At 52.9% G+C, this 27214-nt stretch overlaps 13 protein-coding genes across 13 annotated transcripts; 10 read left to right on the top strand and 3 right to left on the bottom strand.

The window, feature by feature from the left end:
* Nucleotides 1-14: 14 nt before the first annotated feature.
* On the top strand, nucleotides 15-1965 carry J4E79_000364 (uncharacterized protein; the record flags this gene model as incomplete). Its single annotated transcript, XM_049349281.1, has 2 exons — nucleotides 15-231; nucleotides 287-1965. 2 exons carry the CDS (start codon nucleotides 15-17, stop codon nucleotides 1963-1965), a joined length of 1896 nt encoding a protein of 631 aa, XP_049216068.1.
* A 2274-nt stretch (nucleotides 1966-4239) lies between these two features.
* On the bottom strand, nucleotides 4240-5328 carry J4E79_000365 (uncharacterized protein; the record flags this gene model as incomplete). Its single annotated transcript, XM_049349282.1, has 2 exons — nucleotides 4240-4787; nucleotides 4842-5328. The coding sequence occupies 2 exons, from the start codon at nucleotides 5326-5328 to the stop codon at nucleotides 4240-4242; spliced, it is 1035 nt and encodes a 344-aa protein (XP_049216069.1).
* Nucleotides 5329-5945: 617 nt separating this feature from the next.
* On the bottom strand, nucleotides 5946-6885 carry J4E79_000366 (uncharacterized protein; the record flags this gene model as incomplete). Its single annotated transcript, XM_049349283.1, has 2 exons — nucleotides 5946-6605; nucleotides 6832-6885. The coding sequence occupies 2 exons, from the start codon at nucleotides 6883-6885 to the stop codon at nucleotides 5946-5948; spliced, it is 714 nt and encodes a 237-aa protein (XP_049216070.1).
* Nucleotides 6886-7132: 247 nt separating this feature from the next.
* Nucleotides 7133-9358, top strand: J4E79_000367 (uncharacterized protein; the record flags this gene model as incomplete). Its single annotated transcript, XM_049349284.1, has 5 exons — nucleotides 7133-7384; nucleotides 7441-8050; nucleotides 8098-8841; nucleotides 8890-9199; nucleotides 9247-9358. 5 exons carry the CDS (start codon nucleotides 7133-7135, stop codon nucleotides 9356-9358), a joined length of 2028 nt encoding a protein of 675 aa, XP_049216071.1.
* A 731-nt stretch (nucleotides 9359-10089) lies between these two features.
* On the top strand, nucleotides 10090-11220 carry J4E79_000368 (uncharacterized protein; the record flags this gene model as incomplete). The annotated part of the gene is made up of 3 exons (XM_049349285.1): nucleotides 10090-10315; nucleotides 10374-10673; nucleotides 10736-11220. 3 exons carry the CDS (start codon nucleotides 10090-10092, stop codon nucleotides 11218-11220), a joined length of 1011 nt encoding a protein of 336 aa, XP_049216072.1.
* A 458-nt stretch (nucleotides 11221-11678) lies between these two features.
* On the top strand, nucleotides 11679-11890 carry J4E79_000369 (uncharacterized protein; the record flags this gene model as incomplete). The annotated part of the gene is made up of 2 exons (XM_049349286.1): nucleotides 11679-11818; nucleotides 11866-11890. 2 exons carry the CDS (start codon nucleotides 11679-11681, stop codon nucleotides 11888-11890), a joined length of 165 nt encoding a protein of 54 aa, XP_049216073.1.
* A 320-nt stretch (nucleotides 11891-12210) lies between these two features.
* J4E79_000370 (uncharacterized protein) lies at nucleotides 12211-13145 on the top strand (the record flags this gene model as incomplete). The annotated part of the gene is made up of 3 exons (XM_049349287.1): nucleotides 12211-12256; nucleotides 12313-12589; nucleotides 12638-13145. The coding sequence occupies 3 exons, from the start codon at nucleotides 12211-12213 to the stop codon at nucleotides 13143-13145; spliced, it is 831 nt and encodes a 276-aa protein (XP_049216074.1).
* Nucleotides 13146-13538: 393 nt separating this feature from the next.
* Nucleotides 13539-15193, top strand: J4E79_000371 (uncharacterized protein; the record flags this gene model as incomplete). Its single annotated transcript, XM_049349288.1, has 2 exons — nucleotides 13539-13882; nucleotides 13960-15193. 2 exons carry the CDS (start codon nucleotides 13539-13541, stop codon nucleotides 15191-15193), a joined length of 1578 nt encoding a protein of 525 aa, XP_049216075.1.
* Nucleotides 15194-15370: 177 nt separating this feature from the next.
* Nucleotides 15371-17042, top strand: J4E79_000372 (uncharacterized protein; the record flags this gene model as incomplete). Its single annotated transcript, XM_049349289.1, has 3 exons — nucleotides 15371-15596; nucleotides 15644-16182; nucleotides 16230-17042. The coding sequence occupies 3 exons, from the start codon at nucleotides 15371-15373 to the stop codon at nucleotides 17040-17042; spliced, it is 1578 nt and encodes a 525-aa protein (XP_049216076.1).
* A 484-nt stretch (nucleotides 17043-17526) lies between these two features.
* J4E79_000373 (uncharacterized protein) lies at nucleotides 17527-18131 on the bottom strand (the record flags this gene model as incomplete). Its single annotated transcript, XM_049349290.1, has 4 exons — nucleotides 17527-17571; nucleotides 17623-17804; nucleotides 17868-17919; nucleotides 17976-18131. The coding sequence occupies 4 exons, from the start codon at nucleotides 18129-18131 to the stop codon at nucleotides 17527-17529; spliced, it is 435 nt and encodes a 144-aa protein (XP_049216077.1).
* A 433-nt stretch (nucleotides 18132-18564) lies between these two features.
* Nucleotides 18565-20524, top strand: J4E79_000374 (uncharacterized protein; the record flags this gene model as incomplete). Its single annotated transcript, XM_049349291.1, has 3 exons — nucleotides 18565-19391; nucleotides 19724-19988; nucleotides 20243-20524. The coding sequence occupies 3 exons, from the start codon at nucleotides 18565-18567 to the stop codon at nucleotides 20522-20524; spliced, it is 1374 nt and encodes a 457-aa protein (XP_049216078.1).
* A 551-nt stretch (nucleotides 20525-21075) lies between these two features.
* Nucleotides 21076-23593, top strand: J4E79_000375 (uncharacterized protein; the record flags this gene model as incomplete). The annotated part of the gene is made up of 4 exons (XM_049349292.1): nucleotides 21076-22132; nucleotides 22181-22551; nucleotides 22600-22799; nucleotides 22849-23593. 4 exons carry the CDS (start codon nucleotides 21076-21078, stop codon nucleotides 23591-23593), a joined length of 2373 nt encoding a protein of 790 aa, XP_049216079.1.
* Nucleotides 23594-25834: 2241 nt separating this feature from the next.
* On the top strand, nucleotides 25835-27134 carry J4E79_000376 (uncharacterized protein; the record flags this gene model as incomplete). Its single annotated transcript, XM_049349293.1, has 3 exons — nucleotides 25835-25953; nucleotides 26005-26292; nucleotides 26345-27134. The coding sequence occupies 3 exons, from the start codon at nucleotides 25835-25837 to the stop codon at nucleotides 27132-27134; spliced, it is 1197 nt and encodes a 398-aa protein (XP_049216080.1).
* Nucleotides 27135-27214: the final 80 nt, after the last annotated feature.

Consider the following 27214-nt stretch of genomic DNA (forward strand, 5'->3'; position numbering starts at 1 on the left):
AACCGATCAACGCCATGGTCCGCATCACCACCTGGAACGTCAACGGCATTCGCAACCCGTTTGGCTACAAGCCATGGAGCAACACGAGGACCTTCAATGCCATGTTCGACATCCTCGAGGCGGACATTGTCATCATGCAAGAGTTGAAGATTCAGCGCAAGGATCTGACGGATGACATGGTCCTTGTACCTGGCTGGGACTGCTACTTCAGTTTACCAAAACACAAGAAAGGCACTTTCCACGTTACACAGTCCTTGTTCAGCGGCCTTGCACTGACACAGTCCAGGCTACTCAGGCGTTGGTATCTACACTCGCCAATCCATATGCGCCCCCATTCGCGCCGAAGAAGGCGTCCTAGGCGCTCTCTGCCCTCCCGGCTCGACCACATCGTACCGCAACCTTCCTGAATCCGCCAGCATTGGCGGTTACCTCAGCGCCGCGCAAATGGCCCATCTCCCCCCCGATCTCGACGCTGACAGCCTCGACTCAGAAGGACGGTGTCTGGTGCTTGAATTCCCAGCCTTTGTCCTCTTCGGCGTCTACAGCCCAGCGAACAGCAATGGCCTACGAGACGGTTTCCGAATCGGCTTTCTCACAGCGCTGGAAACACGAATACGGAACTTGACGAAGATGGGCAAGCATGTGATACTCACGGGTGATCTCAACGTCTCGAGAGATACCATCGACACGGCCAGGGCGGAGGAGAATATGCTGTCGCAAGGCATGACGCATGCCGAGTATCTGAGCACTCCGAACAGGCGAATCTTCAACCAGCTCTTGTTCAATGGAATGGTTCCGGGTCAACGAGACGAGGGGAGAGAAGAGCCGGTCCTATACGATCTGTGTAGGGAGTTCCATCCTGACCGCGAAGGAATGTTCACACACTGGGAGCAGAAAATCAACGCTAGGCCGGGCAACTTTGGATCACGGATCGACTTCATACTGTGCAGCATCGCGATCAAGGACTGGTTCAAGGAGGCCAACATTCAGGAGGGACTGATGGGGTCGGATCATTGTCCAGTGTACGCTGTGACGAAGGATGTGGTGCCCATGTCACAGATATCAGCGACCGGTGAGCACGGTGCTGAAGATCAGGTGCACGTGTTGGACTTGATGAATCCAGCGGGCATGTTCAAAGACGGCATGCGGCAGCGAGAGTATGACATAGTCAAAGATCTCCCAGCACTCAGCGGAAAGCTCCTAGCCGAATTTACGAAGAGGAGGAGTATCCGAGACATGTTCGCCAATAAGCCCACCCTACCAAAGTCTGCACCAGCGCCTACGGCACCGATTGCCGACGAAGAAATGCAGACAAAGGTAGATGACATGTCTACTCCCAATACGACCATGGACGACTCCGACAGAGACCTTAAACTGGCCATCGCGGCTTCCATGGCGGAAATGCCTTCAGCAGTTGATAGTCACCTTGCATTCACCCAGAGCCCGCTCAAGTCGGTCGAGAAGCGACGCGCTTCGGCATCAGCATCGCCCAACAAGCCAGTCAAGCGGGGAAAATCTAATACCACAACCACGTCCAAAGCCCCCAAGGGCCAGCAGTCGCTCAAAGGCTTCTTCCAAAGCCGAACCAAACCCGCTGATGCAGAGCCCCTCAAAGATGCAGCACCGCCCGCCTCGCCGTCTACGAACAACGATGCTCCCAGCCATTCCACCATAGACATGCCTCGTCCGCTGTCGCCCATAACCTCCGAATCTTTGGACTCCGATCCGCGCGCCTCCCAGGAAGCGTCAAAAGAAGGCTGGACAAAGCTCTTCTCCAAAAAACCAGTACCGCGGTGCGAACACGGCGAGCCTTGCATCTCGTTCACGACCAAGAAACCAGGCATGAACTGCGGAAGACAATTTTGGATGTGCCCTAGACCGATTGGACCGACGGGGCAGAAGGAAGTGGGCACGCAGTGGCGGTGTGGGACGTTCATCTGGTGTAGTGATTGGAAGGGTAGTTGAGAGAAGGGACATAATATATGGATACTGATAGATGGTTCTGCTAGGCTATGAATACGCTTCCCTGCGGCTCGCATTGGTTCTGCTTACGATGACGATGCTAAAATCCTCAGGGCAGTTGTGGAGACTGAAGCTCACCGCAGAAATAGCAGGCAGATCAAAAGTGTCTGCATAGTTACAGTATCACCTATCAGGCTCGGCAATGAGATTAATAGTCACGCCGGGGCGAGTAGAAGGAATTTGAAAGTTATAGGGCCGTCCATGTCAGACCATATCAATATGTCATGTTCAATGGTGCAAATAAGACCACAGTCTCGACAACTAATATACTAAGTGCTCTACAAAACCGTTGACGTCGATCCTAGAAGCTACAACGCTATATGCATCTACGTAGTACGCCGTAATGCTACTGTGGTTTCTCTGCTCGACTTAACACTGAAATAATATGTGTGTGTTGAGATGTTGCATTAGTCGTCTCTATAATGGCACTGCATTCGGCTATAACTCTACTAGTATACATTAGACCTTGAAGACTGCTCTTAATACACTTTCAGTACTTGTTATGAAGCTGTGAAGATCTCAGGGAGTTCTAGTAAGTGTGTTAGGGTCACTATCTTGCTTTTTGTCAGCCCGTAGGCCTGCCTCGCAGACAGGCATATACCTCTATATAGCTGTACCAAAGCACTGCCGATAAGTTTAAGAAACATTTGAAATGGTGAAAAGACAATTTAACAGGCGCTCTGTAAAGGCTGAAAGGTCTATGAGCCTTTCGGTCATATCCCTTTACTGTAGAACAGAGAGGAGTGTATGCCTAACCAACATTTACCCCGGTCGTGACTCCTCGCAGCCAGAGCCCGGACGTCACCACTCGTACGTCGGTCACGCCCAAAGCTATCAGAGGTGCATTGAGTTTTGTACAAATATTTAATTCTATGCTTACCAGGATTGACGTAGAAATGCATTGTACATAGATGCTACCTCTTGGACTGAGTTATAACACCTAAGCTATCTGTTGATTTGACCGTACGACCACTGTGTACAAGGTCACAAAAACTTTGCCTAACTCATCTTCATATATTTAAGAGTCTTTCATGAAGTACTTGCCAGGCTAGACATGAGCTTGTGTTGGCGATACTCCTGCCAGTCAGCCATCCTCGATTTCAACATCCAACCCGACACCAAACGAAGATGTCGTACCTATATGTCCCATCCACCTATTAGAGAACCCGAATGTTGATTCAAATCCTATGAGTCACCTCCGCTTACGCCTAGGCACATCAGAGTCCTTCAGCACATGGGCGCGCTCGGACGAGCGGCGAGACAGTTTCGGCCATTATGATACCTGGGCACCAATACACCACCACCCCTCCAAAACCGCAGCGGCAGAGATATTAATACGCGACTCATGAGTCCGGCAGCTTCACTAGGGGATACTATATAACGACCTCAATGTCGGGACTGAAACACCACCATCATGCAAGCCCGTCACACCCTTCCATGCAGCCACCAACACTACAATCACATACTTGCATACATCTCCTTACATGCCAACTCAAAGTCATGTCGGTCAAGCAATTTAGTAAACAGATCACTGCATATTGCTTTCAGATCACGCTAGGGAGAGGTGAGCTTTTTATATGTGCATTTTTGGTATCTTTTATTTATCTATTTTTGGAGTTGATATGTTCGTCTGATGCTGCGCATGCGCGTACGACCGATGATGTGTATGCTACACCGTGTAAGACATAGGGTCTGGACGGGGTATCTGAAGTGGTGACCACGAACCATATATCGTTGAAGGCAACTTGGTTGTGATCGAGAGAAAAAACACACGCTTCACCCATGTTCCCATCATCAAGACCCAGAAGTCTCTTTTATGGGATCGTGCATCCTGTATGCACATTGCGTCAGCTGTCGTGGGTTGTGGTCGTAATCGTAATCTAATCGTAATCGTAATCGTAATCCGGGAAAAGAGTGGAAGGTGTGCCTGACTGGGCGCTTCATGAGAAGGTGGCAAGCTGGTGACAAGCGAAAGACTTTTGGGAGCTCTAAGAGCAAGGGATGTTGCTAAAGCAAGGGGAATGCCTAATCGAGACGTAGAGACGGGCCGGTTGTATTGCCAAAGGAACGCAAATTGTATGCGGAGCAGATCGACAGAAATCGGGTGACGGTGTGTGGGAGTCGCCGGTCTTACAAGAAGCGCGAATCCTTGGTCAGTGACGTGCAGACCTCTGGCACATGTACTTTCCAGATGAGGGTTGGATGCTTGAGGCGTTCCTAGTAGGTGTCATGGGCCAAGGCGGGTAGTATGGCATCATCGTCTGCGCCGTCGCGAAAGGCGAAGAGGTCGTCATCAGCCAGCGCAAAGGTTGCGTCCATGTTGAAGTTGAAGCCGAACTCGTTGTCAAGGCGAGCATGACGAAAAGACTCTGAGTCGTAGGTGATGCTGGCAGACACTGGATCTTGAGGGAACATGTCGAGCATGTCGGCCACATCAAAGAACGGAGCGAAGTCGTTGATAAAGGGACTGCCAATATCAGGAGTGATGTCGTTGACGGGAAGCGCATTCTCATAGGTCGAGCTAGGCGATGATATCGCAATGTTGGGGGCGACTTGAAAGTTGACAACCTCAGGAACAGTCGAAATCGCCGATGCGCGCTTAGCCTTGCGTGACTGGCGCTTCTTCTTCTCGCCTGGCTTCCTAGGACTATACTTGTAGTCCGGATGCTGGCGCAAGTGCTCTTCCTTGGCCGACTGTGCGGCAGCCTGCCAGGGCGCCTTGCCAGTTGGTCCGAGGTCCTTCCACATGTCGGAGCAGAATGAAGCTAGGACATTGTAAGCATGTTGTATTAGAGATGGAGAGTGCTGTGTGCACTTACATAACTCTTGAACAGTGAGCTGCGGGAACTCGATCTTCAGATCCTTAGCCATCGCATCTCGGAAGATGATCCAACAATTCATTGGTCGGGGAGCCTTCTTGATGACGTTGACAGAAAGGGCGTCCAAGCCGACAGCAGAATCGCTTGAAGTCTTCACCAACTGATAGTTGGGTTGGGCCTGAGGTGAAGCTGCGGTGTTCTTTGGCATCTTGACGATAGTGTGTGAGGTTTTGGTGGTCTCCATAGGAATGAGATCAATGAGTTTGATCGGCAATCCTGTCTTTTCGGCCAAGGCCTTCTTGAAGAGCTCTGCTACGCCGTTTCCGAGCAGAACGGGGAGGTTGTCCGGGATGATTACCATGGTGTCGCCGCGTTCGAAACCCTCGGCGCAAACGCGAAGAGCGTTTTCTAAACGGCTCAGTGCGTCCAGGGCGAGCTGAGACACTTCGCCAATGTCAGCGAGAGTGCGGTGGATCTCAGCGTTCATTGTGGTGAGACGATGATGTATGGGCTGGACAAAGTTGTTGTTGCAGAGAAAGTATGGAGCAATTGCGAAATGAAAAAGGATTTGAGTAGTGGAAGTTGGTGGTATTTCGACGAGATGGTGAGAGCAGAGACTTTGTTTGTGGCCGCGCCAAGGCTGAGCAGGCCAGGCAACGAGTCTGCGCGTTTGCAATGGTCAGTGCATACGTCAACAGCAGTATTTCCTCGCTCACCTGATGAGACTGTCTCAGTCTCCTTCACTTCGCGAACAATCCCGGATGGTCTCCTCTATAGCGCTGTTAAGAGGGATGTTCTTGCATACTGAGCCTTCTCACAAATGCTATTGGTTGTGACATACACCGTGATGTAACTTGAGGATGAAAACGAGATGAAATTGGAGAAGCCCTCAACTTTTGTCGGCGAAGTGGTATTTTGAGACAAAGGAAATAGCATCAAGCCACGCACGAGGCAGCGCTAAGACACGTGTAGCTGATTTGACGAAAGGTATGTCACTAACCAGATGCTGCGCAAATACGGCAACCCCTTGCATACACGACGCAAGCCGTAGAATTCCGAACATGCCGGTCGTTTCCAAAAAAAAAAAAAGACTCCTGGTGTTTCTCATGACGACATTCCGTTTGGCTTGATTTCTTGTGCGTTTTCTGAAAGGCTCCAATCTCTGACTTGGCCTTTCCAGTCTGCGATGCGCCCGTCACGAACCCTGACTACGACAACTCTGACCTCTGCTCCCTCGACGTAACACTTGGTGCCCCCGTCACCTTCTCTTAGTGATTCATCAGCGTTTTCTCGTGAACCTATGCCCCCACCGCCCCATAGTCCTTCGCCAGCGGGAGGAGCCGAGTGTGTGTCCTCGCCACCAGGACTAAAGGTATTGTTAGCCAGGTGTTGGGCTTTGTACCATGTCTCTTCCTCGGAGCCAGAAGGCACGAGTTCAGCAACGCCATTGATGGTGGCGCTGATGCGACTCAGGGACGCGGTGTTCATGCCAAGGAGAAGTTCGGCCAAGGATCCCGAACGTGGCGCTGGACCTGACGGCGAAGGCGAGCGACCCGGCTGGCTCAAGGTTGGAGGGCGGTGAGAAATCCAGTCATGCACCAGGAGAGATACTCGAGTGTTGGCCTCGAGATTCTGTGTTTTGCGGGAAGTTGAAGGTGTTGTCATGATGATAGTGGGAGTTGGAGAATACGGAGTGTTAGGTAAGTAGGTGTAGTTCATCAACGAGACGTGAGGAATGTTTTCCGAGCACGTTGCAAGATGGAGCTGTTTGAACTTGTTAGCACATAAGCATACGAGAGATCGGGGGTGTTGGCAATGCATGTGTTTATGAGGCGGGTATGAATCACGACACTTGGTAGGAAGGGTTTGGGGGGAAATGAACTGCTCGAAACAAGCGAGGAGGGGTTATGTAAGCATGCGACGTGTGTTGGAATGTGATCCCGATGGAAGAATGAGATGAGACAAGATAAAAGTGTTTGGAGGGACTCACAAAGCGGGCATTCTGGAGGCAGGTCACCACCTCATCCGGTAAGCCGCTAGACATGGCGAGACGGATCAAGAGGGGGGTGAAGACGTGAGTCAAGAGAGGCAGGCTGCGAAAGGTGGACGGTGCTGCCGTGCTTGATCAGGCGCGTGAGGACGGTTGGCAGAACTTGACGGCGGGAAGGATGACGTTGCGTGGAGCTTGTCCGTGCAGCATCTCCGCCTCCGCCGAAGCGCGCGGCATTGCGCATTCCGACGGCGACCCGGCGACGCAGCCATTACCTCCTGCCACAACAGCCGCGTCTGCGATGGCTGCCCCGAATGCAATCCCGCCTATGGAGGGCACTGACAGCGTCCATGCCGACCCGAACAGCGTATCGTCGCCCACGCATGATGGTGCCCTCGCCTCGCCCATGGATGAAGCGACTCCCACATCGCCTGACCAAGGGAGCGCACCCCCCAATGCGCAGACGCAGCAGCGCGTGCAAGACATGTTGCACTCAGACGTGGGCGTCTCCACCCTGCTGAACCGCCTCAAGGCCAGCATTGCGAGCGCCAGAGTCAGTGGCCACGAAGCCGGGCTCTTGTGCATTCCGACGGCTAACACGCTGGGCAGGACTTTGCCAGCTTTCTCAAACGCCGGGGAGCTCTCGAGGAAGAGCACGCCGGCAGCCTCAAGAAACTAAGCCGTCTGACGCTCGACGGCGTGCGGAAGCCTGACACGCGGCACGAGAGCTACCAGACGCAGTTCGAGCAGGTCCTCCACGCAAACGAGCGCATCGCCGACAATGGCACCCAGTTCGGCCTTGCCCTACACGCCATGCACGAGAACCTGCTACAGCTGGCCAACAAGATGGATACAAGCCGCAAAACTTGGAAGCAGCAGGGGCTCTCGGCAGAGAACAAGGTTCAAGACGCCGAACGGCTGGCCGAGAAGGCCAAGGCCAAGTACGACCAGCTCGCCGAAGACCTTGACCGGGTCAAGACAGGCGACACAGGTGCGGGCAGGAAGTTTGGCTTGAAAGGGCCCAAGTCAGCCGCCCAGCACGAGGAGGACCTCCAGCGCAAGACCCAGGCGGCAGATCAGGACTATGCCAGCAAAGTCCAGACGGCACAGGTCTCCCGCAAAGAGCTCGTCGCGACTCTGCGGCCCCAGGCTGTCTCTGCGCTGCTGGATCTCATCAAGGAAACCGACGCTGCTCTGACTATGGAAATGCAGAAATACGGTAAGTCCACCTGCTGCCCGCGTCAGCTTCGACTGACGCTGTCATAGCCTCGTTCAACGAGAAACTTGTCGTCAACAATGGCCAGGTCGTCAGTCCACAGCCACCCAAGGGCGCGACTACTCAGGCCCCGTCCAGCATCAACCAGCTCATCTACCAGATCAACAATGAGCGCGACTTTGACGAATATATTTTGAGCCATGCCTCCAAAGCACCCATCACCAAATCAGAGCTACAGTACCTGAAGCATCCGACACAGGCGCAGACGCGGTCACATCCAACACCACCTGCTGCTGCGAGTAGTAACCGACGTACCTCCATGCAGCTGCAGAGTCAGCCGCCGCCCTCTTTCCCCATGCCGCAGCCAGATGCCAACCCTCTATCGCCTCAGGGCCCTTCCAGTCTCGAGCCCTCGTTTGGGGGTCCCGCACAGCTGCCACCTTCGTCGTTGCAATCGCAACCACAGCCTTCGCAAGCGCCGCAGTTCAGCAACTCGCCCTACTCACCCGTGGGGCCCACGCCTTACCCACAGTCAGACTATCCTCGTGGACCTGTCGGTCAGGCTACGGCACAGCAGACTAGCGGAATTCTTTACAACAATGCCCAACCCCCGGTCAATCCCGTCTTTGGCGTCACTCTGGAAGACCTGTTCCACCGAGATGGCTCACCCGTACCCATGGTAGTCTATCAGTGTATTCAGGCTGTGGATCTATACGGACTGGAAGTAGAGGGCATCTATCGGATCCCTGGAACCTCGTCGCATATCCAGCAAATGAAAGCTCTCTTTGACAGTGGTAGGTGATTATGACAATTAGTCAATGCGGGCGACTAACGCTATACAGACGCTTCCCAAGTAGATTTCCGCAACCCAGAGTCGTTTCAGCACGACGTCAACAGTGTGGCTGGTTTGCTGAAACAATTCTTCCGCGAGCTTCCGGATCCACTGCTCACCCGCGAATTCTACGGCAAGTATATCGATGCTGCACGCATCGATGACGAGACCATGCGACGTGATTCCATGCACGCGCTAATCAATGCTTTGCCCGATCCGAATTATGCGACACTTCGTGCCCTTGTTTTGCATCTGCATCGTGTGCAGCAATCCTCCGAGGTTAACCGCATGAGCACCGCAAATCTGGGTATCTGTTGGGCGTAAGTCATCACTCGACCGAATCTATGTATCGACTAACCTCGTATAGGCCGTCCATAATGGGTCCTCATAAAGGCAACAATATGGCCGATGCCGGTCTGCAAGCCCGCGTAATCATTACCATTCTTGACAACGTGCTCCAGATATTTGACGAGGACTGAACAACTATCTTGCCTGGGCAGGGGCTCATGTCTGTCATGTTCTTGCAATCTCAAATCACGTTTCCTATTACCCTCTAGGTGTTCGATGTCTAATCCAATGCGGGCTCCGCTTGTGCGGGACGGCTACCGCATTCGTGAACAGCACTTTGTGTATGATTATGGTAGAGTACGAGAGAAGCAGGGACTAAGCTACATCATAAGAAGGCATGGTCGCTGCTCGCTGCTCTCTAAGGGGTATGAATAGCCACACGCAGGGATGGAGCAGTCAGGGACAGCGAAGTTCGAGGTCGAGGATTAGAAGTGAATTGATCCAAATGGTCTCTTTCTAGTCTCGTGGTACATCTTGGGCCTCTACGATCATGTCAACAGATTAGATGCAAAGAATACGACCATGGATCTGGATGTTGGCCTGAAGACGCGATGAAAGTGTTCTGCGCTACATTGAAATGTAAACAGCGTTGCAACGCTTCCAGTAGAGCAATGTAGACGCGTGACGGAGGTTGGTGAGGTTTGCAGTGGGGCGCGCTTACCCCAGTGCCCCGGGCGGATACCTAGGCCGCGGGACGCTAGTGAGCTTGACAGGGACAGCTGCAGTAGGCTGATTGAGGGGAAGCTGTGCTGTAGCCCGCCCAAACCGACACAAACACCACCACTACTCCACTCCATACACGCTGTCGGCGTTGGTGTGCAAATTGACCTCACCCTCCAGCTCCGGTCCCGACAGTACCATCATGCTCACACGCCGTGTTTGTGCCAGTGTGCGCGGCATCCTCTCCCCGCCGTGTGCCACCGCCGTCCGCTCTCAGGCCTTCAGTGCTGGCGCTCCAACACAAAGCCCGGCTAGAGCTCCTACCCTCGCCGACATCACACCCGATAGTGCTGCCAGCTTCAACGAGAAGCAGAAGAGCTTCCGCGACGGTCTGGTAGCTGCTCAGAAGCGAAAGGAACAGGAAGAGAGTCCGTTGCACGTCGCCCAACCTGAATTACCCAAGAGCGCTAACGTGAGTAACTACAGAAGATGCCCGCGCCCGTGAGCAAGAAAACGGCAAGAAGAAGGGCGGTGCGCTATCATCTCTCATCTACGGCACGCCCGAGGGCCGCGAACTCGACAAGGACATTGAGCGCAGCTTTTCTCAGGTCTTAGCTCGCGGCAAATACGTCCACTCCATTGTATTCCACGAGGTACTGCAAGACAAGGTCGAAGAGTACACCGAGTTGGTTGGAAGCTGGTACCCAAAGATGGCGTCCATTCCCGAGAACAAGGTCCATCTTGTAGGTAGCTGGAGGACTGAAGTGGGAGATTGCAACACCTTTGGTAAGTCTGCAACTCGCTCCAACGCTCGCATCTCTCTCAACGATGCTGACTATGCACCAAAGTACATATCTGGGAGTACCAACGCTACGAGGGTTACCACGAATCGCTACACAACATCCAATCCCATCCAGAGTTCCCTGCGTTCGATGCCAAACTCAAGACCTTGATCAAATCCAAGCACAACTCCCTAATGCAAGAGTTCTCCTTCTGGCCTACGACACCCCCACGCCAGCTCGGTGGCTTGTTCGAATTGCGCTCGTACACACTACATCCTGGCAATTTGCTCGAGTGGGAGACACATTGGCGACGTGGCTTGAAGGCCAGGCGGGAAGTCATGGAGGGTGTGGGTGCTTGGTTCGTCCAAATCGGTGATCTGAACACAGTACACCATCTGTGGCAATTCGCCAACCTGGAGGAACGCAAGGTCCGTCGTGAACAGAGCTGGAGTGTGGAAGGCTGGGGCGAGACAGTGCACAAGACCGTGCCGCTCATCCAGACCATGAGGAGCAGGATCTTGATTCCTTGCTCCTGGAGCACTGTTGCATAAGCTTCGATTGCACCGATCAAGCCACTCATCTGGTGTACGACCAAGTAAATGGCACTGTGCGCTGCTTACAGTGAGAGGGTGTCATGTCTGCTGTATCATGTATATGAGCAAGATCGATCACAATGTTCCAGAATGAGGCAAGTATCGCTAGTAGAGCCATCAAGCCTCCAGCGTCTAAGTGGTGCGAAGTTGCGAGGGGCTGCATCAATGTCAGATACACATTCGTAGAATATGATGATTCATCTCATTCGTTGTGCACACCGAGGTAGCGATCGTACCTGACATACCGTTTCCACGCTAAGATGTTGCCAAAACCGGCGGGCGGACGGGTCGCTACGTCATAAGATTTTGCGCTTGGCGCACCACCACATAGCAACAAGTGCCGCCGAAATCACTTTCGCTGCCAGAACCCCACAACAACTCGCCAACAGTTGCTGGTACTAAGCGAATAACACACCATGGTGTACATACGACAGGATAAGCTACCAAAGCTCAGGGAGTACAAGTACTCTGGCGTGGATCACAGCTTGCTTTCACAATATGTCCTCAAGCCTTTCTACTCTCATGTGGTCATCAAATGCTTTCCTATGTGGATGGCGTGAGTATTTCCAAAATCTCATACAAAGCAATACTAACATGTCTTAGACCCAACCTTGTAAGTTTGGCATAAAAAAAAAGATTTTATATGTCGAACCCCGCCGCAAGAGCTTCGTCCTTACTTACATGATGCTGTAGATAACACTCTCTGGGTTCGGGTTCATCATAGTCAACTTCCTCACCTTACTCTGGTATACACCGACCCTTGATCAAGATTGTCCGCCTTGGGTGTACGCCAGCTGGGCCATCGGACTGTTCCTCTACCAAACATTTGATGCTGTGGATGGGAGTCAGGCCCGCAGGACTCGCCAGAGCGGTCCTCTAGGCGAGCTGTTCGATCATGGAGTCGATGCGATCAATACGACACTGGAAGTATTGTTGTTCTCTGCGACAATGAATCTTGGCCAAGGCTGGAAGACAGTCCTCACGCTCTTTGCATGTAAGCCAGCACCTTGACATTACTTGCTTTGCATCTTATCTTGCTAACTACTGCAGCATCTCTGACATTCTACGTGCAGACCTGGGATGAGTATCATACCCATACACTGACTCTTGGTGTTATCTCTGGGCCAGTCGAGGGTATCATAACCTTGTGCATAGTGTATGCCTCAACTGCCTACCTTGGTGGAGGTAGCTTCTGGCAACGCTCCATGATCCAAAGTCTCGGAGTGAAAGAGCAAGGATTCATTCCAGAAGTGCTGTACAATTTGGCATGGAACGAATGGTATATGGTCTATGGAGGAGTTGTGCTCGTGTTTAACACTGTTTCGAGGTATGAACACATGCCATTGTACGAGACAGTAGGCTGACAATGACACAGCGCGCAAAATGTAATGAAGGCGCGTCGTGCCCGTGGTCAAAAGGCGCGAGTCGCTCTCCTGGGTCTTCTTACCTTCGGGGCGGCTTGGGTCCTCATCACGGCGTACTTGTACCTGCAACCTATGATCTTGCATCACCATCTGGTTCCGTTCATCTTCTACGCTGGTCTCATCAACGCGTACTCGGTGGGTCGCATGATCATCTCTCACCTTACAAAATCCCGATTTCCTCGAGGCAACGTACTGATGTACCCTCTCATCTACGGAGTGATCGATTCGCTCGGGCCATGGCTACAGGAGCACATTGGTGTCGGCTGGCCAAGTGCCTTGGGCAACGATGTTTATCAGGTTGCCTTTGTGTTCATGTGTCTAGGTCTTGCTGTCGGTGTGCATGGAAGCTTCATCGTGGATGTTATTTGGACGATCTGCGATTATTTAGACATCTGGTGTCTCACGATCAAGTACCCCTACCAGCCAGTAGAAGAAAACATCGAACGGAAGGGACAATGACGATCAGGCTACTGGGTCTCAACCACAAGGGGAGATGGAAAGGGTTGATGGGATTAATCCCACTATAAATTCCTTTGTTTGGGGATCTTTGCGTACGCCCGCAGGAACTCATCATCATATCTAGATGTTAGAGCTGTTGGCTGAGTAGCTTTACGAGGAGCACGACATCACGTAACTATAGTGCAGTGAAATACACCACACATTATCAACCTCAACTTCAGATACTCAAATATGTACCTTCCGCAATTCAAGGTTCCTGAGATTGATTGTGCCGGCCCGCATATATGTGTGGTGCCAGCGTGAGCCACGCTAGACCGATGTAGGTCACCCCCGAGCGCGTCTCCGCAATCACTCATCAACCGGAGCCAGGACTCTACAACCTCCAACGCAAACATGTCAACCGTGGGGGTAAATTTGGCTGTTACTAAAGACGGTGAGAGCTACAACAAACTACAGCGGCCCGATGGTTACCTTATGTCGACGCAGCCGCCCTCCATATCCTCCTCGACAGCGTCCCCGACTGCATACGGCAGCAAAAGAAAGTGCGCGCAAGAAGAGGCCGTCGGTGTTAAGCGCGCGAGGATCGCGCGCATCACAGCGCACCCAAAAAACCGGCCGCGCGCTGTAGATTCGTACCAAGAGTATGGGACACGGACGGTGCTACCAGGACTCGACGGTGAAGAGCAGTCATCCGACGAGACCACAAGCGAAGCGTTGGCCTACCTTCACGGTGTCCGGTGAGTGCTTACTTCATCTTTTGCACTCCCCTCACATGAGAGCATTATCAAGTGCATCGCTTATACATGAGGCCTAGGTCTGAAGCATCGGCGATTCCCACTCTACTCGTAGCCCCAAACAATGTCAACGCTGGCAAACTCGACTCAGACCATGACGAATCTCAATACAGAAGCCCGATGGATACTCAACGCGTCATATACAGGGAAGGAACCTGGATTGCCGTGGATTGGGAGTACAACGCTACCAAGTGGGAAACAGACTCGTTCGCCCTTGATCCACAGGAAGCTTGCACCAATGCTCTCCTCCAGCGCTTTCGAAACCTTCGCAAGAAACTCGCCGAAATGCGAAGGTATGGACGACTACCAGACACAGCAGCGAGCCGCGCAAAAGTAGAGAAGTTTGGAAAGCAGAAATGGTCGGAAACCATAGAGAAGGACTTACCGATTCTCCAAGAAATCATGCACATTGACGAGTCGACGCTGTATATGGCTCTACAAGGCTGCACGTTAGCATTGGGTCGATCAGCTAAGATATCCCGGGAGAAGAGCAGCTGGATATGGACCTTGTTGGCCCTAGTTGGAGATTTCGGTACTTTGGATCATGAGCGTGTGAGCAGAATTCGAGACTTGGGGCTCAGCGCAGGCCGGCTAGTGGGCCGACTCTACGCAGACAACAGAACATTGACGTGTGATGCACAAGAAGGCGAGTGCACTAGTCCCGAGGTCCTAGAGACCGATCCCAGAGAACAGACACATGGAGCTCACGACACGAGACATCTCGCGCCGAAAGTCACACAAACTCTGCGCGATGTTTCGGATGAGAAAGACAACGGATTAGACACGACGTCCTTCAGAAATGACAATGCCGTACTCAGCCAAAACACAGTCATTGAAGAGACGGATGATTCTGACGCAGAGATGATCATGTCTGAGGATGAAGTTGAATCAGAAAGCATTCCGGAAGATGGAGGTCTTGAGGAAGCTCGAGCGCGTCTTCTTGCGCAACTCGGAGACCGCTTGGTACATTCACAAGTGCCTCTGCCTCATACGCCCCCAATGCAAGTCCATCATCACCTTTCAAGGGTCGAGGCTGAGAGGCAGCGACAAGAAATACGCCGAGGAGAGTTGCAGCAAATTGCGAGTGCCACCAAATTGGCGCCAGTTTCCGAGCCGACGCAGGCCAAACCGCAGTCCATTACCCCATTGTCCGAGAGTGACTGGAACACGAAGGCAGCCATCGACATGATTCTGACAGTTGTAGCCGAGTGCTATGGACAAAGAGATCTGCTGAAATTTCGACTGCTCTGGTAGTTGCACACAGCGCGATGACTAGAAACCCATGCGTCAATTTATTCGTTGTAATCCTGTGACTATATTTTGGCTACCGCAGTGACGTCGGTGTGAAGATGCACGGGCCAAGTCGCGGAGTAGAACGATTCTTTGCACACGCGCGCTTGCTCTTGGGCGATTGAGTCACTTTCCAGGTCCATGCAGCGCATTTCACCCCACTTTGTCTGCCCCGCGCTCTTCCAGGACGCCCTCCGATATACCTTCGCATACCGTAAAGTCAGCCGAACATTTATCCGAACCTACATTCTTGCACCCCGCCGCCGCTTCTCTACGCAAACTTCGCCCTTGGGCTTCGACGACGACATGGGCAAAGAAGACAAGAACAAATCGTTCAACCTGAAGGTGCCAAAGGGCACACGCGACTGTACATTTTGCCCACATTGCGCCCAAACGACTCGCTAACTATGTCAGGGACTGGCGAGGATGCCGCACTTCGCGACAACCTGTTCCAAACGGTAACGGAAGTTTTCAAGCGCCACGGCGCTACGACACTCGACACGCCCGTCTTCGAACTCAAAGAGATCCTCAGCGGTAAATATGGAGAAGACTCAAAGTTGATATACGATCTGCAGGATCAAGGCGGCGAGCTCTGCTCACTGCGCTACGATCTCACCGTTCCACTTGCACGATGGCTCGCCATGAACCCTAGCGTCCAGAGTTTCAAGAGATACCAAATCGCTAAGGTGTACCGCCGCGACCAACCAGCCATGACCAAGGGTCGCATGCGAGAGTTTTACCAATGCGACTTCGATATCGCGGGTTCCTACGACGCCATGATTCCAGATGCCGAGGTACTCAAGATTGCGACCGACGTCTTCGATGCGCTCAAGTGGGACTCGTACACGATCAAGATAAATCACAGGAAGATTCTAGACGGCATGTTCAAGGCTGCTGGCGTCAAGGCAGAACTGATAAGGCCGATCAGCTCTGCTGTGGACAAACTAGACAAGGTGAGCTGAACATCTCCATGTCTCTGCCAATTACTAACATGCTGCAGCTACCATGGTCAGAGGTCAAGCAAGAAATGGAGACCAAGGGACTGCCAGCAGACATCGCGGATAAGATTGGTGAATGGGTGCAGCGCAAAGGCGGCGACGACATCATCGACTATCTCAAGACAAACGAGACCCTTTCTCAATCGGAAGATGTCAGCCAGGGTGTTCGGGAGATGGAACAGCTCTTCTCATACCTCGATGCTTTTGGTGCCCGCAAGAGAATCTCTTTCGATCTCTCACTCGCCAGAGGTCTAGACTACTACACTGGGCTCATCTACGAGGTAGTTACAGAAGGCTCAGCACCGCGCGTAAAAGGTCAGCAGCAAGAAATCGGCGTAGGAAGTGTCGCCGCTGGTGGTCGTTACGACGGGCTCGTGGGCATGTTCAGTGGCAAGCCTATTCCCTGTGTTGGCATATCTTTCGGCATCGATCGAATCATTAGCATCATGAAAGCCCGCGGCCAGTCGACACAGCGTGCCAAAGATGTCGATGCCTTCGTCGCAGCCTTTGGTGGTAAAGGCTTCACCGGCCTGTTGACAGAACGTATGCAAGTCGCTCAAGAGCTATGGGCTGCAGGCATCAAGGCTGAGTTCTCGTACAAACTGAAGCCGAAACTCCCTCAGCAATTCAAACAAGCTGAGGTGGCCGGTGTCCCGCTCCTCGTCATCCTTGGTGAGGATGAGCTCAAAGACGGCAAGGTCAAGATTAAGGTCCTGGGAATCAAAGATGACAACGACCCCGAGAAAGACGGTGTACTGGTGAACAGGACTGATATGATTGCCGAGATTCGGAAGCGACTACCAAGCGCAGCTTGATTGCAGTTGGCAGGCGGACTTCCAGACTGACAGTGCACTTATAGATACCCATAGACTACATTCTACAAGCTCCCCTACCCGGGGTTCACAGTGCCATTCGCAAGGACCAAATTTGGAGAGAGTCTAGAAGAACAAAAGCATGTGTACCTCGATCTAGGACGGACACGACGTTGATCCTTCCAGTCGGATGAATAGCGGTTTCCCTAGCATTACTTGAGTCGGACGTGTATATATACAAAAAGTCTACCGGAAATCACCGTGGTGCTTGAGGGGTTTCTTATCATTCAAGTCCGCATTGATTTTGCTGTCGCGTTGTTAGGCAGACCAGAACTGTGCGGCACCAATCTGTGTGAGGACATTGTAGAGAACTTATTTCATCTGCGCAATAGGTCTTATGTACAGACGCATAACTGAAGGAAAAATCTCGCACTCTGCTGCCATGAGGTTTTGATTGGAATTGGGTAGTTGATGTCAGTTTGCGTGTCTAGTAGCCGTCCTTGCCCCACTTGTTGTATGTGTCATGGAGTTCCTACGCTCGTCAATACAGTCTGATTGCTGGTAATCAAGGGCGTCAGCTTACCTTGGGGAGAGTGACGTTGGGAATGACGACCACGTTAAGCGCAGAAGGCGCATCCTTCTTGACGCTGGTGTCACCTCCGGGGTGGTACTGGTATGGGCCTACACCACCATCCTGCTTCCAAGGCTCACTGCCTGCGGCCTTGGCGACAGCTCGTTCCGAAGAAGCACTGGTAGGAGAGCGGGCTTGCAATTGTCAGCATGTGAAGACGGGCGCACGAGGCAGAATCGATGTATCCGGGAACATACAGAAGTGCCATCCTGCCAGACCGAAAACACCGCTCATGATAGCGAACAGAACCTGTAGACGAATCAGCTATGCGCCCTGTATTGTCCAATTGACGTGTCGCATCCTACATAGAGCTCAGGGTCGCGCTTCGCTCCGGTCTTGAGGGCGTCCTTGCCGGCCTGTCTCTCGCCCTCAGCGGCGGCGCTGGCCCATCGTCGAAGAGCAGGCGTAGGACGGACACGCGGGGCGGCGCGGAAGGCGGAGCGGGCAATGATGGAGGACATGATGGGGGGTGAGTGGCGTGGACGGGATGCGAGCTATGGGATGCGTGCAGCGCGGAGCAGTGGTTCGATGTTGAATCTCGCGGACGCCAAGCTTGGCGGCTGCGTCACAGCGACGGCCATGCCGGAAACAGTCAGGCGGACCTTGCAGTGCGCCGGGCAACGTCGAAGGGTCGAGCATCAACTTTATGCGCCCCTTTCAGCGCAATCACACGTCTTGTCCATCGTTCCATTAGCCTTTCGGCGCCGCAGCCCTTCCATTCACTCACTTCCAGTCGCTCCTTCCCCTGCCGGTCGCCATCCTCGCCCATCCGCGCTCCCCGTATTCGTCGCGACCACGCGCTGCACAAGCCGTGACTTCCCTCCAGCCACACCCTCAGCTCTTTGATGTCATGCTGCGTGCCGAGAGTGTAATCGCGCCCGCAACCACATCACCATGGCCATGACGCCGTCCGAACAGAAGCGCAGCTCGACTGGCAGTCGCGTGTTGGGCATGACGGGCCCAGCAGGCGAGCCCGGCCTGCCACCCTCGCGACCGTCGTCGATTGCGACTGCCAATTCGGGCAGCCAGAACAGATGGTCCCAGGCCAGCCCTGCACGACGAGGCGGCGGCATGAGCGTCGCCGGCAGTCTAGGACACAGCCGCCCAACGACGTCTGCCAGTAGAACCCATGTTCCGCTGGCAGCCCACGGCTTCTTTCGCCCCATGAGCTCGCAGCGTCTTCAACAACAACGCAACCAGCGCCCCAATTCCCTCCTCGGCCACGGCTCGCTCTATTCCGACGCTACACACGAAACGGGCAGCAATCCGTACCGCCAGAGTACAGGCTCTACGCAAACAATTCGGCACGGCGCCCCAACCCTGGGCCTCCATCACGAGCTGGACCCGCAGCCTCCGCCGTCGCGCGGCACCGACATCACCGATAGAGACATGCCCGACCGCACCACAGCCAACACCACGCCCACGGGCGCAGAAACAGTGCGCAGTCGAGGCGAGAGCATCACTCCCCTGCAGCGACCCAGGCCTCAGCACCTGGATCTCTCCAATGTTCATGGCCACGATCCCGGCAAGCTCCCAACGCCCAGCAAATCGCCCCGCTCTTTCGGTTCCAGCTTCATGTTGTCCAGTCGCGACGGACGCTCAGCCCAAATACGACCCCATCAAGGACACGAGAAACTCACCTCTGCCGAGTCGTCACCCAGAATAGCCCGCAAAGAAGCTACTAAGGAGGCAGTCAAGCGGGAGCTCGGCAGGAACTACCAGTACTTCTCTGGCAATACCGCGTTTTGCTGGGGCGGTAGATTACAAAATACCCGCGACCGTCCAGTCAACGTCGCCACGGCAATCCTCATTATCTTACCTGCTGGCCTTTTTTTCGGCTTCTCGTTCGTGGACTCCCCTCCACTGCTATTGTTCCTCACGCTAACTATTACTATAGGGCCCCTTGGCTATGGACCAACGTTTCTCCATCGATACCCATCCTCTTTGCATATTTGCTTCTCGTCTCCATCTCCTCTTTCCTTCATGCTTCAGCTTCAGATCCGGGCGTATGTCATGCACCTCCTTTGTCATGAACACTACTAACGCCGTATAGATACTTCCGCGAAATCTACATCCATTCCCCCCTCCTAATCCTAATGACGATCCGCTCAGTCTCGGTCCGCCCACCACTGAGTGGACCATGGTGGTCTCCGCAACCGGTACGAATGCAGCTATGGAGGTGCCGACGAAATATTGCAAGAGTTGCAACATCTGGCGACCTCCACGTGCTCACCATTGCCGTGTATGTGACAATTGCATCGAGACGCAAGATCACCATTGCGTCTGGCTCAACAATTGCGTGGGACGCCGCAACTACCGTTACTTCTTTGTCTTCGTGTGCGCCACCACGTTGCTAGGTCTTTTCCTCCTGGGCGCTAGTCTGGCACACATACTAGTCTGGCGGGCGCAAACTGGAGCATCCTTTGGCGAGGCCATCGATCGATGGCGTGTACCCTTTGCCATGTGTATATACGGACTCCTCGGGTGGTCATATCCCTTCAGTCTTGGCATATACCATCTGTTCCTGGTTGGTAGGGGCGAAACGACACGTGAATATTTGAACTCACACAAGTTCCTCAAAAAGGATCGGCATAGGCCCTTCACGCAGGGCTCCGCGTTAAAAAACTGGGTTGCTGTATTACAGCGACCACGCCCACCGACCTATCTCCATTTCAAGAGAAAGTACGAGGAGGGCGACCAAAGGTTTGGCTCGCGCAAAGACAAACGGACTGCGCCTCTAGTGCCAGAGCAACAGGGCGGCGGGGTGGAGATGCAGGATGTTAGTGGGTCTGGGGCATTCCAGGGCCCAGCCAGTAGGTCAGGACGTGACGCTGCAGACGCGACTGTGGCATGAGACGCTGTTTCTGATCAGCGTGATCATGTGGTTAGCCCATCTTAAGTAATAGCTTCTTCACAATACACGAGTGCAGGCACGGCACCATATGATCGTTCGCATGCACTGATGAGTGACTTCCTTGATTATGTGTACATTCCATGATAACATTGCAGCGGGCTCGGTTTCGAAGACCCGGCCCGTACGTGCCGGTAATAAGACGGAATGCGAGGAGTGGTGGTGCTGGTAACATTGGATATACAGGGCACGACGGCCTAATCGGCTGACTGACTAGCTGCATGTGTTTACCTCCCCAAATCGTCCATCCGTCCATCTATCTCCCAACTTTGGCTCGATGCGCCTCCCAATGCATGCCCACACACTCTCCTAAACCGGACCGACAGTTGTACACGTTTCTTCGCGTGCTCTTTGCCTATCGCGCGCAGACTTTGGCAGTGTTGCTTCGTGAGCGCCGTTGACCCGCCCAAAGCGTCCACCTCCTTCGCGCGTCAGTGCCTCACCCCTCAAGACCACGACCACGACGCGTGCTCCTGCCTTGCCCGTCCGCTGTCATGGCCGAGCGCGATCTATCCCCAACTTCAACATCCTCTACGCTCTCGAACATCACGGTGCGAACTGACAAGCAGGGCGATGCTCGCGCCACGTCCAGCGCGTCGCCTTCCATCTCGACGCCACCTACCAGCCTCGGCGACGAAGCCAGCGTCATGTCCGAGATGACGAAGATCGAACAAGCTGTCGAAGTGTACGAGGAGGCTCCGGGCCTCCAAATGCTCGGCGAGACCTCAGCGTCCGCGCAAACCACCACGCCCGACGCCGTCAACAACGAGGCCCGCCGCCCTGCTAGGAGCTCGCGCAAGTCCGTCACCACGTACAACGTGCAGATTCTCGCCGGAACTGCGATTCATACGCCGACCAAATACCTTGAGAAGCACCACAAGAATGTCGTGCACGGCTCTCTTGAGGAGCTCGCGAGGAAGGAGAAAGCCACACCTATGCGAAAGAAGATGCTGAAGCGGAAGTCTGACATGACTGATGCCAGCGATCAGGTCGAGGATCAGCTGGCTGCCGAAGCCGCCCAGGCAGCACGACGTCGCACCTCCTCTCGCGTGACGGACCTTCGCAAGGAGGTCCTCCGCAAAAGCGGTGTCGGCGACACCGTCGCAAGCATGTACTCAGGGGGAAAGGCTTTCGTTAAAAGCACTTTACGGCGCAGTACTTCAGAGCCATCCTTCAAATCCGGCCAATCAGCTTCCCCCGCGGCTTCTCTCAAGCGGTCTCGCGATGCTCTTGAGGATGGAGATGCAGATAGCCAAGACCAGGAAGGAAAGATCTTCTCGCAGCCCAAGTCGAAAGTCTGGCTCAAGCAAGGTTTGTATGTTGGCCAGGATCGCGACTTTGATCCTCGTCTCTCAGAAAGCCAGAACCGCGCGAAGAAGAGGGCCAAGAAACCATGGCAGGCCACAATCTTGCCCCTCCCGATTTTTGCCTGCGAACGTCTATTGAACGAGGACCCAAAACATGTATTCCGCGATTTCAAGTTGCCATTCGATACTTACAGCCCTCTACCCAGAAAGGTTAAGGTCGACGGCTGGGTCAAACTCAACAAAAGTAACCTCACTATGATCCCACTCAGTCAACAATGCTAACGACATGCAGACAGGTTCATCGGCGACGCATCTGCGCTGTGGAAACGCGACAAGCAAGACTCCTCCCAATGCTATTGCGATGAAGAAGATGGCTGTGGAGAGTCCTGTCACAATCGGATCATGGCGTATGAATGTGACAAAACCAACTGTCCACTGCCTCCGGACCTATGTAACAATCGGCCATTCGCAGAGCTCAAGAAGCGTGCAAAAGGCAACCGTTATGACTATGGTGTGGAAGTTCTCGATACAAAAGACCGAGGGTTCGGTGTTCGTGCTATGCGAACGTTCGAGCCACACCAGATCATCGTAGAATATGCTGGAGAGATCATTACCCAGTCTGAATGCGAGCGACGCATGAAACAGGTCTACAAGAAAGACAAGGTACGTTGTCAAGGTCTTGCCATACAGATTTCTGCTAATCCTCTGCAGTGCTATTATCTCATGAGCTTCGACAACAAAATGATCATTGATGCGACTCGTGGGACTATTGCTCGATTCGTTAATCACTCGTGTGAACCCAACTGCGAGATGATCAAGTGGACTGTGGGTGGAGAGCCTCGGATGGCGCTGTTCGCCGGTCCCCGCGGCATCATGACTGGCGATGAGCTGACCTACGATTACAATTTTGAGTAAGTCATGTCCTATAACATATATGTTGAACCGTTCTGACTTCCTTAGTCCGTTTTCCCAAAAGAACATTCAGGAATGCCGCTGTGGCACTGAATCATGCCGTGGGGTCCTCGGTCCCAAGCCAAAGAAACCCATTGAAGAGAAGTCAATAGCTTCAGTGCTCATCACAGGCACGAAACGCAAGCTGCAGGATTTGCTCGGTCCTCGAAGGCCTGGTTCTGAAAGCACCCAAAGCTCCCCCAAGAAGCGCAGGATGCTTGCAGGCAACTCAGCTAGCGCCAAGGCGAAAAATGCTGTCGCTCGATTGGAGTCTGCTCGTGAGCGAGTCGAGAGGGAAGCAGATGCGCTGTCGCGCCAGAATGCATCCCGCGAAAACCGCGCTCTAAAGCGATCAAGTTCCGGAACTCTTGATAAACGTACGAGATCAGCTAATCTCCGGACGGCGAAGCCATTTACCGTCAAATCTACCCGACACACAACCGTCAGCTTTCAAAGGAAGGTTACTAGGCCTGGTGCACTGAAGAAGGTCAAGAAGCCTACTCGACCACTGTCAAGCAGAAAGGCACTTCGCTCCCAACGACCGAGCACGCCAAATCGAGAAACGAGCACTGAGGTACTGGATTCAGAGGATAATGCTTCACCAAACATAACCCCTGCATCTTTACGCAGCGCTTCTAAGAAATCGCCTTACACCAGCCCTGTCTCACGAGAGCCTCTTGCAAAGGGCGCCACGACTGCAGTGAAAGACCATGTTTCACACAAACCTTCGGTACGGAGCCTACGAGGAAGGTGATGAACGTGTCATTAAACTCTGTTGTATCGTAGCTTTGTTTCAACCCACATCATGCGGCAGATTTTCGCGAAGGGCTATCTGACTTGAACAGGCTTGCTGGGCTGTTTCCCAGTGACTTCAGATGTGTATGTACAGGTAGTCCTCTCCGGTTTTTAACGTGAACAATAGAATGATGGTTCCATGCGAATAGTAACTATTGCGGCGTGATGTGTCAATGCTTTGTTCACATTTTTGCCGCTACCCAGTGGTCGTGTTGTAAAGCTCCTCCTGTTGGTAATATCTAAATCAGTGGAGAGATGTCCATATCTGTGATACACAAACGCCTCTCCATCGCCATGTCGGTGAGACTATATCATACCGTTCGAAAGCAAACACAGCGGTAAAGATCACGCTGACACATTGAGACACGCAGTTGTCGCAAGTGCTTACAGATAGAAGATGTATGTGGCGAACGAGTATGTACATATCATTAAGCTCCCTCTGAACGATCGCTGCCCTCAATACAAAGACCAAAGTCAGAAACCATCCCCCAAGAACTCAACCTGGCGTACGCATTAGATACTAGATACATAATTTATAAGGAAAGAAGATGCCACGCCGTAAGCAGAACAAGACTCCAATCCCATCGCCGCATATGTTGTTGTGGTCGATCGGCCATGTCGGAAGATTCTCGCATGTTTTTTTATCGGCATTATAGCAAGGCTTTGAGGCGACTTGTATCCGCGTACTTGTCAATTGGCGTAAGTACTTGGACAAATCCCCTTGTTATCGTGTAAAAAGGGATGATCGAAGTGAAAGCGGTGATGAGCTGAGACGGCATCAATCTGTAGTCGTTGGGTGTGATGCAACTACAGGCAGTGTCTCTCTGTCGAGTCTCTGTCGAGAGAGGGAGGAAGAGAGGAGAGTGATCTATTGGACGGTACAGCCGCCACTGACGCCGCCAAGTTGGACGGTGCAGCCGTTGACGCCGCCTTTGGCATTGCGTTGGATGGTGCAGCCGCCTTTGGTGCCGCCTTTGGCAATGCGTTGGACGGTGCAGCCGCCTTTGACGCCACGATGAAGGGCCATGCTGACAGTTGAGTTGGCTTGGGTGGTTTGAGGTGATTGAAGGATATGTAGAGAGCTTGAAATTGTAGGTAGATAGTGTTCTGTTGGCTGGAAGAACAATAAATTTACGGACCATGAGCACCGTTTTATACAACGGAAAAGAGTATATGGGAAAGGACGAAGCTTCCTTTGTGGCTGTTGTTGTCAAAAGGTCCAGAGCATGGTCCCGACAAGGGTAAGGCCCTCGATGTTAGCTTACTATTGTTCTCGGACATGGTATGTCATACCACGTGACTTTGCTTACTATTGTTCCAAAGCCATTGCACCTGTAAAGAATGAGAACAAAGGAGATTCAAGCGGCAGAGAAAAGTCTCGACAAGGTTCTGTGCCGAATTCTAAGCAAGGGGTGATCTGAGTCGCCGACTATTGTGTCCAGTAGAGTGGGCCCGATTCACGACCTCAACAGCTAGTCGGTCGATCTAAACATCACATTGGTTGGTATGGCAATGTACATTTTCCTCAGTAGGAAAGTCCCTGCATGTTGCAAGTCATGTCAGTTGGGAAGGAGCAAGTGAGTTTCCACGTGGGAAATATTCACTGCTGAAGGTTCGCCTGTTGCCATGAATGAGCGAACACAGGCATACCGTCACAAATGTTCTCTCGGTCAAGGAGCTAATGGGTATCTAAAGTCTTCAAAGAGAAGCAGCGTGATGAGGTGGATAATAAACGTGATTTAGAGACTCAATGAGCTATGCAAAGGTACCGGTGTACGAGCACTCAAGGTCATATGTCTCCGGTGCTTCCGGACGGCAAGCGAAATCCTTACATATGCATGACTTCCGAATCGAGAAGATTGGCGGTAACATTGTCGATCGAGCGAATGGTAGAGTGATGGTTTGCTCCGAGTTGTATACGCTGCCATTCCTTAGACGTCAGCGTGCCTGCGCGCAGAGGAGTCGGCTATGAGGATCGGACAAGCTGCCTCTGAGTTCCGAACCAAATATTTGGTACTTGGTGTCCAAATTATAGAATATATGCAAGCTCAGGGCTCATGTGTAGTATCAAGATGGTATTGAGATTGTTGTGACGCAACGGTGGGTAACGCGACGATGACTAATAATTTCCCGACGGGCATGCTGCTGCAGGGTAACCGTCCAAGACATCACATTATCACGAGCAATCCGCAGTCCACCAATGACGATGTACGCGATGAGGCTACTTGCTCGCTGCAGCTACGGCCTGCCTTTACGCCGCGCATTCCAGACGGCCGCTGCTCCCTCGGTCCGTGCCCCGGAGTTTGCTTTCGCTTTCGAGTAAGGCATGCGCACCATCAGCTTCTCAACACAGCAGCTGACGGCTGTCAGTATCGATGGAGTGCTCCTAAGAAGTTCAGATCCGCTGCCCCGAGCTCAAAAGGCCCTCTCTTACCTGCAGTCACAGGGCATTCCCTTCATACTTCTTACCAATGGCGGCGGCAAACATGAATCCGACCGCGTGGCCGAGTTGAGCAGTAAACTGGATGTGTCTATCGATGCATCCATGTTCGTTCAAAGCCATACCCCCTTCGCCGACATGGACGACCTCAAGGACAAGACGGTCATGGTGGTGGGTGGTGTGGAGGATAAATGCAGGAAGGTCGCTGAGGCATACGGGTATGACGGAACGACATTACATGGGGCTACAGCATTCTAACAGATTGCATAGTTTCAAGAATGTAGTTATACCTGGCGATATCATGGTTGCTCACCCGGATGTATGGCCATTCTCGCAGCAACTACTGTCCTACTACAAGACCTTTACTCGACCGCTACCCGTCCCTATCGACGTTGACTCGCCATCTAGATCGCTCCGCATCGATGCAGTCTTTGTATACAACGATCCTCGAGACTGGGGGTTGGACGCGCAGATCATCAAGGATGTCTTGTTATCAGAGCATGGCATCGTTGGAACTTTGTCACAGAAGAACGGCAATCCAGCTCTGGAGAATCGTGGCTACCAACAAGATGGACAGCCCCCACTATACTTCTCAAACCCAGACCTGCTATGGGCGGCAAAATATCACCTGCCACGTCTCGGTCAGGGCGGCTTTCGCGAAGCTTTCGAGGGTATCTGGGCTGCGATAACTGGCGGACAGACACAAGGTGTTAAGCTGCAGAAAGTCGTAATGGGCAAACCACACCGACCTACGTACGAGTTCGCTGAGAAGCGTCTGATAGCGCATCGGCATCATTTGATGCAAAACTATGGTAGTCCGCTGGGCCATCTGAAGCGCGTGTACATGGTCGGTGACAATCCCGCCAGTGACATTGCTGGCGGTAACAACTACCAGAGTCCGCATGGTACAGATTGGGCTAGTGTGTTAGTGGAAACAGGTGTCTACAAGAAGGGTACAACACCGTCGCCTGAGCCGCGCAAGATCGTGAGCGATGTTTGGGACGCTGTAGCGTGGGCTGTCGCGCAGGAAAAGTGGGCATCTTCAGCAGATGCTCCGTGATATTGAATTATGTACATGTATTGTCATTGCAGATATGATGATGCTCTTGGAGTGTCTCATAACAAGACTTCATTCCAACC

The sequence above is a fragment of the Alternaria viburni genome (genome assembly GCF_023758015.1).
Source record: "Alternaria viburni strain BMP 2772 chromosome Unknown scaffold_1, whole genome shotgun sequence".
NCBI classification, from domain to species: Eukaryota; Fungi; Ascomycota; class Dothideomycetes; order Pleosporales; family Pleosporaceae; genus Alternaria; species Alternaria viburni.